At 34.2% G+C, this 15,013-nt stretch overlaps 1 protein-coding gene across 1 annotated transcript in view; it reads right to left on the bottom strand.

Annotated features, from left to right (window-relative positions):
• NTS (neurotensin) overlaps nucleotides 1-5,551 on the bottom strand; it is a 7,154-nt gene extending 1,603 nt beyond the window's left edge. Inside the window, exons 1-3 of the mRNA XM_005882985.2 lie at nucleotides 5,294-5,551; nucleotides 2,986-3,047; nucleotides 76-300 (exon numbers count right to left, since the gene is read on the bottom strand). Coding sequence (XP_005883047.1) covers nucleotides 76-300; nucleotides 2,986-3,047; nucleotides 5,294-5,366 — 360 coding nt within the window. The 5' untranslated portion in view covers nucleotides 5,367-5,551. The remainder of the gene's footprint in view (nucleotides 1-75; nucleotides 301-2,985; nucleotides 3,048-5,293) is intronic.
• Between the last annotated feature and the right edge of the window lie 9,462 nt (nucleotides 5,552-15,013).

The following is a 15,013-nucleotide window of genomic DNA, read 5'->3' as shown; positions in this document are numbered from 1 at the left end:
GAATTTTAAAAATTGCTGCAAATGAGAGATAACTTCATTATATACATATACTAGTATATTTAGCTTTTGTTTTACCTCCCAGTGTTGAAAGGCCCTGCTGTGACAGATATTTCGGATCTGGTATATTGTCAGCATTGCTTCCAAGCTAAAGTCATCCACGGCAATGGGGAATTTCCTTCTTGCAACAAGCTCCTCTGCATGAAACTCTCCTGTTTCCTCAGCTTGTCCGTCCAGGTTATTTATAAGGCTGCAAAGACTCAGCAGAGTCATTTTCCAAGAGGGGACACTTGCCTTACTGACCTGAAATTTAAAAAATAGATATTGCATTTAAAACTTACATGAATAAGAAACAAATTTATATTATGCTACATTACTATAGTTTAGAGTTAATTGTCACTTTAGTCTAATAAATACACTGTCCTTAATTTTGTCACTTCATATCACAAAGTTGAATAGTGCTAATATTCTCTACTCTCATATTCTCTATTTTAAAAAATTGCAATAAGTAATGCACACATACATGAACAAAGCAAGAAAAAAAAAGAAATGACAGTAAGTAGAAATATATAAATATAGATGTATATGACAGCACGGGTAAAGATATTAAATATACCATTCCTTCTTAATTACACTCCAGTTTAGCGTCTAATGGAGCAGGAACTAAGGTGTTACTAATAGATTTGGACAATCAGAGTAGTGAGAGACCACTAATCTATTTCACACATTGAGATGCCATAGGCAGCATCACAGCTCACCAATTTATTTGAAAATTATAATATTCTCGAGATCTTGCCTTTTACCATTATTACCATAATCAACCACTCTCCCATGTGCCAACTATAATCAATGAGAAAACATAAGGACAAAGGAGAACCTAAATGTGACATAATTAGTAAAAATTAAGAAACATTTCAAACAGCATAGATGAAAGAAAGCACAATTTTTTTTCTAAACGACATTAAAAAATGGAATGACTACTAAAGCTGTGATGGAAAGACTCAATAACAATAATTTCAGGTGTCAATTATCTCTGAATTAGTCTCCAAATATAATCCAACTGAAAATCAAAGTTCCAATTTGGAAAATATGGGGAGGCTAGAAGTTAGAAGAGGCTATTTGTCAAAATAATCATAAAGTTAATTGGGAAGTATGAATGTGTGAGTATAACCACAAAGATTTAGAAAAAAAGAATGGTAATGAGGAGGAACTTACTTTACCAGATATTAAAATGTATTTTAAAACTTCCGGAATTAAAGGAGTGAGTTAATAGAGCATGAATAAACATAAAACTCAACAGAAGAGAATATAATGTTCAATAATAGATCCAAGTATATATGACTGTGTAGCATAGAGCACAGTTTTTATTTGAAATCCTTGGGACAGTTTGGCTATGAGAAAATTTGATTTAGAGCTAATAATATTTTTTCTTGACATATTATAGTCTAAATATCCAGATGGATCAGATATAAATAAAATACTGTTTAAACATATACAATGCATTTTATAAGCTTGGAAAGGTAATATTAAACAAATATCCAAAACAGAATCCATAAACAAGAAGATAATTTAAATACATAAATGTGTAAACTATCTTTCTGGAAAATTAACATCCTGAACTAAAATCAAAAACAAGCTATCATGTAAAAGCTGGCACAATGTGTTAATATTCTTAACAAAGGTAGAGCTCTTCAAAAAGAAAATGCTAAATATCCCAATTTAAAAAAGTAAATTTTAACGTTGAATAAGTAATGTGAACAAACAAGTCACAGAATCACACATGAAAGAAATATGTGGAATGATGCTCAGCTTGGCTACCATTAGATCAGACTTTAAAAAGTACAAGTACACTCAATGGTGTACTTATGGGGACCTTTCTTAATAAAAGTATACCAAACCAGCAAACATAATTCTATGTAGACAGTAAGGATTGTTGTAGCTAAAATATGCTCATCCAATTAGAGAAGAGAAACTTGAGATGACAAGACCTGAATTGGAGCATTGCTTCAGAAATTAGACAGGAGCTTTCTTATCAAACATCCCAGTGTGGTAACAGGGATTGCACCAGGTGATGCCTCACCTCAGCATTTGATTTTCTTTGAAAACTTCTTTTGGATGGGAACCCTGTTCTCTAACTCTACGTTCAGATACACACTGGGTATGTCAACACAGTGTGGTAGCACATAAGCAGGTCTGTTCTAATTGAGTTTTATTCCTGGGTACAGGTTACCAATAGGAACCTTGTTTTCAAGACCCCAGGAGAGGAATAATAGGGCCCACTATACAAAGTTGTACTTAATTCAATAAAAACAATGAGCAGGTACAGGTAACACTTCTGTTATAGGAAGAATTTAAATCCAGGCATGAATTAATGTTAATATCTAGGAGGTTATAACTCCAACCAAAGCATTTAAAAATAAAAGATGAATGAAAGCAAGCAATGGTAACTACCCACTTCCTTAAGAGCAAATAGTTCATAAGTCACAGTTGCAGGATTAAATCTCAAGGCTTCTGTTTGCCACTCTGTTGCTCTTTACACTCTACCACATGTCTTTCATGAATTGTCATGAACTTTCATTTTTAATTTAGGAACTCCATTTTACTTTCCCCAATATAATAAAAAAGGCAAAATGTCACTGAGTTCTCATTTATGTATTTAACTTGAGGCCAATATACCTTTCATCACACACAATTTGGTAGGAATGGAAACAAGATTCCTTTAAATACATGTACACATCCACATAAATAATATGTGACTATTTAATTAAAGTTACAATATACTGATTGATAGCCACTATAATTTCTTTCCCTGTCACATCAACACCCTTAACTCCTTTGAACTCAAGGAAAAGTTCCCCGAAAAAGGAAATGCCTCCCAATGAACATTTCAGCCTTTATGGGAAGTTATTACTATAGGAAAAGGACACCATGTTTATAATGAGAGTTCCTATGTTTTCCAATCCATGGTTTAAAAAAAGAAAAACTTACCTTTGATGTGTGCACATTGGTCAATAAATCTGCTTCGAATGCTTTCATTTCCTCTTCTGAATCTGAGTGAAATCAAAACCACATGTTTACTATATAATCACATATCATATTGAACCTGCAGATTTTAGATTTATCTTTTAAAAAATTACTCTTAGATGCATGCTCTTTCCTATATATGCATTTTACTTAAAATAGTAATCAGAAAAATATTTTGTAGTTTTATTTTAGACTCAGAGGCACTTCTAAGAAAATAAGCACATAATTGTATGGCAAAAGGGCTATTGATGATTTGGAGTTATTTAATCTCTAAATCTCAAAATTAAAAAACTGATTATATCATATACTAGAAATGTCATCATATATGCTGCTTAACGTTCACCAGCAATAGTTTACATATATAGAATATATGCACACTGATCTTTTTAAAAGCAGCATCATGAAAAGGTGTGTGCAGACTTTTTAAAGACAAAAACAAAACAAAGAGAATTGCTTACTGATAATTTTAGAATAAATAGGACATTCAGATTTATTTGAGATGTTAGTTTACAAAACACACTGTGAAACATGAAAGAATGACTATTATTTGTGTTTGTCTACTTAAAAGAAAATCCAAGTATGTGTACTTAGCAATTTTATAACAGTCCATTAAGAAAATTGCTTAAATAACACTTATGTCCATTAATACATGTATGATAGCATTAAAAATGGATTTCTGATGTTTTAAGATTGTCATTTCCAGTTTCCACTAATGAATATTCTACACACACACAAACACACACACACAAAGACTGAAAGGTAATAAAAAAAATTAAAGAACACTACAATAAGATGACTTAATTCAAACACACTGACATGTATCTCATAAAGCAAAGCAGAATTTAAAAAGACTCTATCTTCTTTGCACTATACACTCTCATTAAGAAGTGTGGCACTTGGAGAAACCACTTGTTAAATTGTATCTAGGAGCTAAATTATACCAGGGATCATTTTCTCCTATTATTTTTAGGGGCACAATCTGTTTTTCAAAAGAAATAAAAATCCCTTTAGGCATTCTTGAAAAATTGATCCTGAAATCCTCATAAATTTTGGCTTATCACAGTAAGAACTTTCAAATTTGTATAAATGAAATATTTAATCAATAATCAAATTTTACTCACATGCTCTAAGTATATCTCTAAGCTCTTGCAATTATTAGATAAAACATAACTTTAGAAAATGTGGTATTTATCTCATTAAAAATTTACAAACTCAAGAGTTCAAGGTATTTAAAAAATGAAAAGAATTAAAATTTTTTATAAGATTTGTATCTTCTGCTAGATTAAATTTCATAATTTAAATAAAATCATAGAAGTTTAAATTAAACATTTCAATGTCATATCTACCAGATAAAAAGTATAAGACAGGTTAAATTATTTTTCCAGCATTCAGTCTCTGTTTTCTTTTTCATTTTGATGTGATCATTTAATTATTTTAAAAACTAATTGAAGTATATTGCAGTCACTATAGTTTTGATACTCTTCTAAATTTAAATCTCATTTTTAAGATGAATTATTGATAATTACTTAGAAATATATGGCTTCTTCTTAATTATGCAAAACACTCTAGGTAAATACTTTTAATTAATATAAGAATGCCAATTTTCCAAATATATTTGTATCAACTTAAATGACATGCAAAAAATGAATTAATTAAAAGGATGGCTATTATTTGTCACATAAAATACTATGTGAAGTATATTCTCAAAAAGGATTTGGAATATTTTTGTATTTTTCTAGAAATAATTGTTTACAAATAATGCTTCATGTATTTATTAATTAATCATCAATTTTCACATTGTTTCTTAGCATACACACACTTAAGACAAATAATTTGGGGGAGGGAGAAGCCCCTGCCTTCTAAGAGAATGACTGAGAATGAGACAAAGCAATTGAATGGCATGGGTTTTCATGAAGGCTTCACACTTTGACAGGCACTGCATCTGTACTTCTCATTAGATAGTGACCAGCCTAGTTTAAGTTTTAGGGGTTTTTTAAATTTTCTCCAGTAATTATATTCCAAAGAAGGACCTGAAGTGTTTCATTAAAATCCCTCTTATTGCCTTGCAGATTTAAAAACAGTAATCTTTTCGTTCTTATAATCATGAAGACAGAGAAAGAAAATATGCAGCTTCTATCACTGAAAAGCAATTCCAGAATAAGGGAGAAACTCCCCTCCCTGGATACATTAACATAAGTGGCAACACACTACAAAAAAAGAAAAAAGGAAAAAGAAATCACTTCAGGGAGTTATGAGATGCAGCTGAGCTTACCTGAGCACAGACTCCAGGAGGTGAAAGCCAGGAGGATCATGCAGACCAGCTGGATTTTCATTCCTGCCATCATCTCCTTGAGATTCCTAGGCAGCCAAGTTCATAAACGTCAGACAGGCTGAAGGGGGACTCTCTGTGGTGCTTCCTCTTGCCTTCAGCTGATTCTGAAAGCGACTGAAGTATGAGAGTGCTTTGACCATCCCCTATATATATACATGCATGCAGGAGGATGATGTCATGAGAGCATACAGGGTTTATCTCTTCAGGATGTGCCCTCCCTTCATCTCCATTCCTCCCCCACTTCCTCCTCCTTTTCTCCTTGGCCCCCCTCCTCTGAAAGTGACATCTTCCCTAATTGCAGCTGCTCCTCCAGATTTCTGACACACAGAAGGAGTCATTCCCAAGCAATTCCAAAGAGAACATAGTAGAAAAGAACTTTCAGTACAATTGTTTCCCCATGTCCTCTCATGCCTGGACTCCAAGAAGTTGTCATTTTGATTTTGTGAAGCATGAGATCTGTCATTTCTAGTACCAGGAACATCTCGAGGATGAATGACTGACATTAGTGATTCTTTAGGTTTGGAAGTTCTTAAAGAGTTAGGGTTCTTTTCTGATAGCTCTGATAAAACGTTTCAGTGTTTTGTGGTTTCAAGACTAATATAGGTCTTAGATAACACATGCTAAAAGAAGGAAAAAGGTAAAAGATCAGCAGAGAATCAGTTGTAATATTGGGGCTAAGCAAAATAATTTAGATTAAGGAAACAATTAAAAAATACTAGTAACCCTAAGGAATGGGATATTATTTCCTAACAAATTGAAGAGTTTGTTTATAATAAGTAACTGGGAGAATAATTTAATTATGTATGCTGACTTTTGATTACTTTTCTTAGGAAAACAATTTCATGGTTTTAAAATCCAACTATATTGTATCACTGATTGCTATTTTGTGATATTTTCCTCTTTTTCTGTCATCTTTGATGCTATATCCTATTCGTTGTATAATCTCCTTTTCACTGGTTTTCACCATTATATTACATTTCTTTCCCTTTTATAGTCATAAAAATGAGACTGAACTTCAAGAAATGAGAAAATCCTAAATAACCACCATTCACCAAAGTCACATTTCTAAGAGAGTGCCTTTATGTGTTTCATTGTTACAAAAAATTGTTCAAAATGTCTTTTGTAGTGAAGCAATCCTCTTGCATTAAGTATTTCAGGATACATGGAGTCATCTGCTGTCGGAAATGTGAATATTTGAAGGTAAAGGTGTCAGGCTTGTTCACTCTTTAAATATATCAATCATATGGTAACAAGCAAGAAGAAAATCTGAATTGATTTCTACAAAGAGTTTATTTATATGGCATATGTCTATGAGATTAGCTTCTCCGTTTTGCCTTAAACTTAAAGAAAGGAATTAATTTGAAACATTCAATAATTATTTAAATTAGCAAAGAGTCATTCATATAATGTAATGTTTAGGAATTTAATAATAGCTGATGCTTTTGTTACTTTTATTTTGCTTTACAAACTTGCATACAACACAATATTAAACATGACTCACTTGAGCAAAGTTTTATATAAAGTCTAATTGGCAAAGAACTGTAAAATATATACATCTGCAATTTTATCTCTTGCCACTAGGGGGAGAAATAGAAGTTTAAAAGGCTTTATTTTCACTTAACTAATAACAGAATTATGAGGATTTTGCTTAATTGCTTCTCAATATCAGAGCATCTTTTTGATAGAAACCTTTTAAAGCCACTTTTAAGGAAATTAAATATTCTTTGCATGACATGTAAATGTGTTGTTTTGTCTTCTTTAGAATTGCAAATACAAAGGATAATCTTTTAAGATGTGTGCAAGAGGCCTAATAGTAAAAAGGAAGTGTGATTCCTATTTTCAAGTGATTTCTTTAATATGAAGCTAAGGAAAACGTTGACAAAATTTATTCCTAATTAATTAGAAAAAAGGGGACAGAATGAATAAGGAAATTAATTTTGTTTTAAATATATCACTTGAATATTAGTTGTCAATGTGAGAATTATTTTAAATAAAGAATATATTTGAAAAAATGGGGAAATGTCAAATGATTCAAAATCAAATAGGTGCTATGCACTGTTTTTATTTTGGGGAAAAAGTATGTGTAACTTTTTGTGGCCTCCAATTGGTATTTTTTAAAAATCTGTTATTCTTTTCTTTTTCAACACCAATGCCTTCAAGCTATAGAAAAAAAGTAAATAATTTGTTTTGGAAGGTTACATTACCTGTAGATACTTTCAAAAAGTATTCTAGGGCCCTGCCAGTGTGGCTAGTGGTTGAGTGTTGTTGACCCATGCACCAGGAGGTCACTGGTTAAATTCCTGGTCAGGGCACATGCCCAGGTTTCAGGCTTACTCCCCAGTAGGGGGCATGCAGGAGGCAGCTGTTGATGATGTCTCTCTCTCATTAATGTTCCTAACACTCTCCCTTTCTCTCTCTAAAAATCAATAAAACATATACAAAAGTATTCTAGGAAGCACCCAAATTATGTTATTAATGCAGGATTTTAGGCACCTTTCTATGGAGATGAGTAAACTATTTTTATTTTAAAGACTTTATGCCTAAAATACTTCTAACTTTTATTTAATTCTTTAAATAACTCATTAAGAGCTTGAACATTACACTTTGATAATCTTCATGTATTGGCCTTCAGTCTGAGGTCAGCATGGAGTGGCTAATTCTAGGTTTTATCTTTGTATTTAGGTAAATAGGTTTATCTGGATGCATATAGATTGCAGCATCTCTACCATATGTAGATATCTGAGCTTCTACTGTGACTTAATTAGGCATTTATTAGCTAATGACTTAAAATAATCAACAGAGGTACCTAAAGTATTAATTGAAAAGAGTGGTCTGTAAACTTCTTTAATTTGGATATGGGAAAGCTCAACAACTACTTGATGAATAGTGGTTCTAAAGTTTAGAGGCTTCATCACCCCATGAACAGATTCCCAGTCTCTCCAACCTCTTTATAGCTTAATACCTAAAACTGAAGCAGTCAGTGGGGTTTTGCCATTTGGAATCTGCCCTCCATCATCCTTTTGACTTCCTTGTCTCTCGCTTCCCGACCTTCTCTCTCATTTCTATTTAAGGCCGAACCCAAGTAAACTTTTCTAAGTTTGAATCCTGAGAGTAGTCTCATCTACGTCTACTATACCGTGTCTGCTAAATGCTCATTCATTTGTGGTAAATTGTGAAGAGAAACAGAACCTGCCACCCCAAAATATGCCTCTGGCGTATTGAATATCTCGAGTTGGCTACTTTTAAAAAATAGCAAACACAGAAGAAGTCTGAAAACCAGATAAGGCATGTTTACATTAATTAAGCATTTCTAGTTTTGTAAGGGTGTCTTCCTCTCTGTACCTGAATGAGAAGGATGGCTACATCTCTGGAAACTCTTATCAGGGAAGAAGGCAAATCTGCATTACAACCTTTACCTTGTGTAGTGTGCTTTTCTTGGTAACCTCCCATAACTGGCTTTCTCCCACCCCTCACCATTTTCTTTTGTCCTTAGCTGGAGATGGTATTTAAGGTAGTAGATTAGGCCATTTGGGGGAGTTACTCAGTTTTTCTGGGTATCTTCCAATACAGGAGGCATACTTTCTCTTTGTTTTTCTCTTGTTAATCTGTCTTTTTATGACAGAGGGGTCTCAAACAAGAACCTAGAAAGGTAGAGAGAAAGTTATTTTTCCTCCCCTACAACTGTAAACTTCTAGAAGCGAAGGACTGCCACTCATCCGTGTATATCCTCTTCTTCCAAGACTTACAATCCTGAAGTGTCAAATATGTATTTACTAAATTGAATCGAAATACTGATTATCTTAAATTTCTAACATATTTTTCCATGTTTCTATTTGCAACCTTGCTTTCAGCCACGTCTCTAATTTTCGTGATTTAAAACTCTTTCTTTTATCATTAATCTTAATATTTGATGTGAGCCTTTAGCTGTCAGTTTTCTCTGCCCTTTCTCTAGTCATTCTACTCCCCCCTGACTGGATAAGTCAACTTTAAAAAGCTTTTTAAGAACAGAGCCCTGGGATTATGTGCATTCATCTGCTGAGTGCTTAGGATAAACTGTGGGTTTACACCATTCCTCTAAATGAGTCTCTGGTTTGGAACCATAACCCTGATTCATCTGAACAAACAATGATCTTAATCTCTTTGTAAACGCAATTGGTTTTTCTGTTCAATTAAAGTCCATTTTCTAGACGTACAGATAGTTATATGCATGCACACACCACACCCACATATACTCTCTTCCACACAAAATGCATATGACCCAGACCTTGGAGACTTAGGTAAATATAAACCAAATATCCAATTTCCCAATCTATATGTAATCATGCTTTGCCCATAATCTCTATAAATACCACATCATTTCCCTTTGGCTCTCTCTGTCTCTGCTTTTTCATCTTTATAGGCAATCAACTTGGAAAAATTGATAATAGATTTTTGTAGTTAAAACATTTTGCCACTTTGAATTTTATAACTCCAATTACAACACAAGCTTTGGCTGGGATTCACATGGCAACAAGTTGCCGTATTTAAGGGAAAATGTTCCATGTTGTAGTTATTGCTGATGTCACTTATAATCTTGTTTCTCTAAAAAAACATGCGATGTCCACAAAATTACTACCCACTATGTGTAATGCTCAAGTAATTTTCCATGTAAACCTCATTTTTATAAGACTAAAATAAAAGCATCACGGAAAATAAAACAAAACAAAAACCCATGTTCCTAACAGTTTTCTCTTCTTTTCTCAGTTTTACAAATTAAAGTGCAATAATACAATGAGATGAATTTTTATTGAAAGAAAATCCACCCTTATTTATGTTACAATAGCTAACAGATGCACTTGAGCTAGCAGGAGCAGATTCAGAGAAACACTTCCTTTATCTTAAGAAGATCTTAGATGTTAAATTCAGAACACAGTAGTTTATATTATTAGCACTTTGTGGTTTTATCTCCCCCGCCCCCCCCCACCCCACTTACTAGTAAATTATTTCCCTAGTGACCCTGGCTTTGAATTTTATCTATTCCCTGGCCACCTCTCAATTTGCATCTCTGACCACCCAAATTGTAGATTATTTCCCTAGTGGCCCTGGCTTTGAATTTTATCTATTCCCTTGCCACCTCTCAATTTGCATCTCTGACCACCCAAATTATGTAACAATCACACGCTCAGCCGCTGTACTTAAAGGATCATTAGGCAAACTTGCTGTTTAAAATAAATCATTTGATTCCTCCAAACACCTTTCTAAACATAGCCCCCTAATCTAGTGTTCATTTCATCAATTAAAACCATTACTTATTGAGTTGCACAAATCCAAAAACTAGGAGCCATTTACATTTTTTCTCTCCTCACCCACCACTTCTAAGCTATGAAAACCCTCAGGAGTGCAGGGCTGCCACTAACATATATTACAAATCTGAGAATTTTTCTCATTCCATTAGCATCACCCAGGTACAAGCCATCATTGTTCCCTGAGCTACAGCAAGAGCCACTTGGGCAGTGTCCCTACCAACAGTCTCGATCCATTTTGATGCAGTTACCACACAGTAGAAAGAGAAGTATTTTTTAAATGTAGATCTATGCTTATTACTCTGCTTAAAACCCCCTAAAAAGGTTTCCGGTTATATTTAGAGAAAATTCCTGACTGTGGCCTATATTATCTTGAGTGGGTCTTGCCTCCCTCTCTGCAGTCATATCCCACCATTCTCCCCTGTCTGTGTATTTCAAGTGCCCTGGGCTTCAAGCTTTTTTTCAAACATGACATCCCTTGTTCTCAGAGATCTTCAATAAAGACTGTAGTTAGATTACTGTGCAGCAAACACTCATTCCCTGCCTCCCCCAGAGTGGGTGAAATATACTTTCCCATACTTTGACCATGACTTTGGTCATGAGGCTTGCTTTAGCCAATGGGATGTTGGCAAACATATGGAAAACAAAGACTTGCAAGGTGTTTGCTGCATGGGGCTTGCCCTCTTTCTCTTCTTCCACTGACCAAAACCTATCCCTGGATGGTCTCCAAATGAGGTAAAACGTGAATCAGAGCCAAACTAGCTGTCTTACAAAACTGCAGTGTAAAGCAGGGTCACCCTGGCTAACTCACAGACTAGGAAGAGGATTAAATGATTAGTTTTAAGTAACTGGGTTTTAGAGTAGTACAGCATTTTTGTGGTCACAGTTGACTGATACAGCCATTATTTAAAAACCCATCCTACTGCTACCCCATTCAATCCCTAGAGTCTTTATTTGTCCTTTTGTGCATGTGTGTGTGTGTGTGTGTGTGTGTGTGTGTGTGTGTGTGTGTTGTAAGTAAAAGCAGATATCTTTTTTCTTTGTCTTTTTTCTTCTATTCTAACAATAATAATAATAATAATAATGATAATAATAATATAATGCTGCTCCATAGTAGGCAATCAGTAGATATTGTTAACTGAATGAATTAAGGAACTAATGACATTCTTGATGGTTTTAGGGTAGCTATATCTCACTCACTCTCACAAGAACATTTTTATTCTCCAATCTGTGAACTATAAAACCCAGGAAGCAAATCTCTTTTGGAGAGATTCCTAGCCAAATGGTATGAGACAATGCCTTCCAAGAAGTATTGAACATCGTTTTGAATGAAAATTGACATTTTGTGTTACCATGAAGGAAAACTGGAAGTATGGTGTTCCTAAAGGCACAGGTTGGCCTTGCCAATTTGGTGAGCCAATCTGTGCAGAAAGAATAGGTAGGGGCAAGTTGCTAGAGGCAGAGGACTAGAGTGAACAATAGAGCATTCTGGGTCTAGACACAGCCACCATAACTAATACCACAGGCCTCAGAGTAATCTAAGATTAAACCTGAAATTCATTTACTGCAAACCTACTCTATTACAGGCACCATGCCAGGTTAATTTTATTTCATGTAACATAGCATACTGTGAAGTGGGGTTCACAGAATGATATTTTTCCCATTGTGTAGGTTTAAAAAATAAAGAGTTTTAGAGAGTTTAAATAAGGATAAGGGGACTTATTAAGTAGAGCTTGAATAGCACTAAACGATGCTTTCATTTCTAAAGCAACAGCTAATCTTTGTAATATTAATGCCAGATCCAATGACAAGTCCAAGGAAATCTTGTATTAACATGCTGTGAAAAATATTATGACAAATAAAGAACAGGTAAATGCTTTTAACCTAAAAGTACACTTAGTAAAAGGCAGGTTGGGTTCTATTCTCAAATTGATTCCAGTTCATCACTTTAACCTTGGCTTGTTTTTATTGTTTGTTTGTTTGTTTCTCTTTCCAGGCTTGGGTGTATTACACATATTAAACAAATAAACAAACTGTCTATCTCAGAATCCTTCTTCCTGTTATATGACACTGAAATGGGATCTGCACTCATTGAATTATTTTAACTGTGGCAGGAGGTGAAAAAAATATGAAAGAAGAATCATAAAGAAAGTGAGGCTGCAGCCCAAGGGAGTCAGTGAGTGGCCTGGGAAAGAGAACAGTTCCCATGTCGTCCTCTAGGTGGAAGCACTAGTATGTATAGAATGAAAATAGACAAGCACTCCTGGGGTACTAGGCCACATTTTAATGCGATCCTAATTCATTAAGCCAAAGAATATTGGAGATGAAAAGGGCTGTGTGGAACACTAGTCTTATACTTTAATTTTACGGAGAAGGACACACAGACATAGATACTCTAAGCGGGTTATAAATTTCCTCTATTTTCTAGTTCTTAATCACATTGGTCTTAACTGCTCCAACTCCAACCTCATTTCTTATCCCAGAGAAAGTTTCTCTAATATCAGTCAAGCTATTTTGAGAAATCAATTTATCTTCTGTGAGTTGTGTTTTTTTGTGTTTTGTTTTGTTTTAAATTAGTAATTGAGAAATCAATTTATCTTCTGTGAGTTGTGTTTTTTGTGTTTTGTTTTGTTTTTTTTAAATTAGTAGTATAGCATCTCCACAAGTTGGAAAACATCCAAAGGGTATTCATTACTATAAAATGGACTTCCTTTTGGACAGGCTCTCCACAAGTTGGAAAACATCCAAAGGGTATTCATTAATGGACTTTTCCTTTTGGACAGGTCTCTCTTTTTGGTACTTTTCTGGCTTTTGGCATTATCAGTTTCCATTGCTATCTTTCAATTAAAAAATGTTTAAGGCCTAAATCGTGAATTCTCTACACATATGATCTTTTGACCCCTTTCACTGTGTAATATTGTCACTTTTTTTTTTCTCTGTCTCTTCTGGCCCTGGAATCAGATAAACATGGTCATACATCAGGGATCATTATCCAAATGTCTGCAAGGACCAGGCAGATGACATGTCCTATGTTAAGGGGCCATCTGGCTTGCTACTAAACTTCAGATAAATTTCTCCATGTGGAAACATAGACCCAAGAAGGCAGATATTTCAATTTTTCAGCACTTCTGGAAATACAGCCAAGATCTAGAAACAGCCTAAGTGCCCATCAGTAGACAAGTAGATAAAAAATAGAATACTACGTGGAATACTATAGGCTGTAAGAAGGAAGGAAATCTTACCTTTTGCAACAGCATGGATGGACCTGGAAGGTGTTATGCCAAGTGAAATAAGCCAGTCAGAGAAAACCAGATGCCATATGATTTCACTCATATGTAGAATCTAATAAACAAAATGAACTAACAAGCAAAATAGTGATAGACTCATAGATAGAAAACAAGTTGGCAGCTGGGGATTGGGGGGTGGTGTGTTGGTGTGTGGGAGGTGGAGGGATTGAACAAAAAAGAAAAAGAAAAGAAAAAAAAAAGAAAAAAAAACCTAATAGACACCGACAACAATGTGGTGTCACATACATCACAAAGTGTGTAAGTAACAGCACTCAGTAAATGTTAGTTTGTGCATCTAATTGTAAGCTACTCTCACTCCTCCCATTTATTTTTATTTTCCCATTTTCTTTGTACTTTACATTTATATCTCTTAGTCTTTTTAAATTATTTAAGTATCTGTTCATAAAATCCTATATCAGACTTCATCTCAAAGATTCTATGTGAACATTATCCTTCTCCTGCCTCACCAAAGTTGAACATTCTTTGATTTAATCCAAAGGGGAGGGGGGAAGCATTTTTCAGAAATTCCGATATTTATGGAAATGTCACAATATTTAGATGCAAATATTTAGCTCAGTTAAAAAAAAAAACACTCACCAGACAAATGAAAATGTCTGTGTATTAAATTCATCTTTAAGATTTACCATTTTGCTAGTCCCTGGTTTAAATACTATCCCTATTACTTTCTACTTTGTAGCGTTATATTTTATCTCTCTGGGGCTCTTTCATCACCTGTACTATAAAAATAATAATCACTGTCTAAAAATAATAATATTGATTAATTTTATTCCTATATGGTCACATACATCACAAAGTGTGTAAGTAACAGCACTCAATAAATGTTAGCTTGTGTATCTAATTGTAAGCTACTCTCACTCCTCCCATTTATTCTTATTTTCCCATTTTCTTTGTACTTTATATTTATATCTCTTAGTTTTTTAAAATTATTTAAGTATCTACACTAATAAAAGAGAAACATGGTAATTGGCGTACCATTGGCTAATCAGTGAGTATATGCAAATTAACTGTCAGCCAAGATGGCGGCCGGCAGCCAGGCACTGAAGCGAGCAGGGAGGCTTGCTTGCTGCAAA

Source organism: Myotis brandtii, unplaced genomic scaffold (genome assembly GCF_000412655.1).
Source record: "Myotis brandtii unplaced genomic scaffold, ASM41265v1 scaffold745, whole genome shotgun sequence".
Lineage (NCBI taxonomy): Eukaryota > Metazoa > Chordata > Mammalia > Chiroptera > Vespertilionidae > Myotis > Myotis brandtii.
The sequence above is the reverse complement of the archived record's forward strand: the minus strand, read 5'-3'. Positions and strand labels throughout refer to the sequence as shown.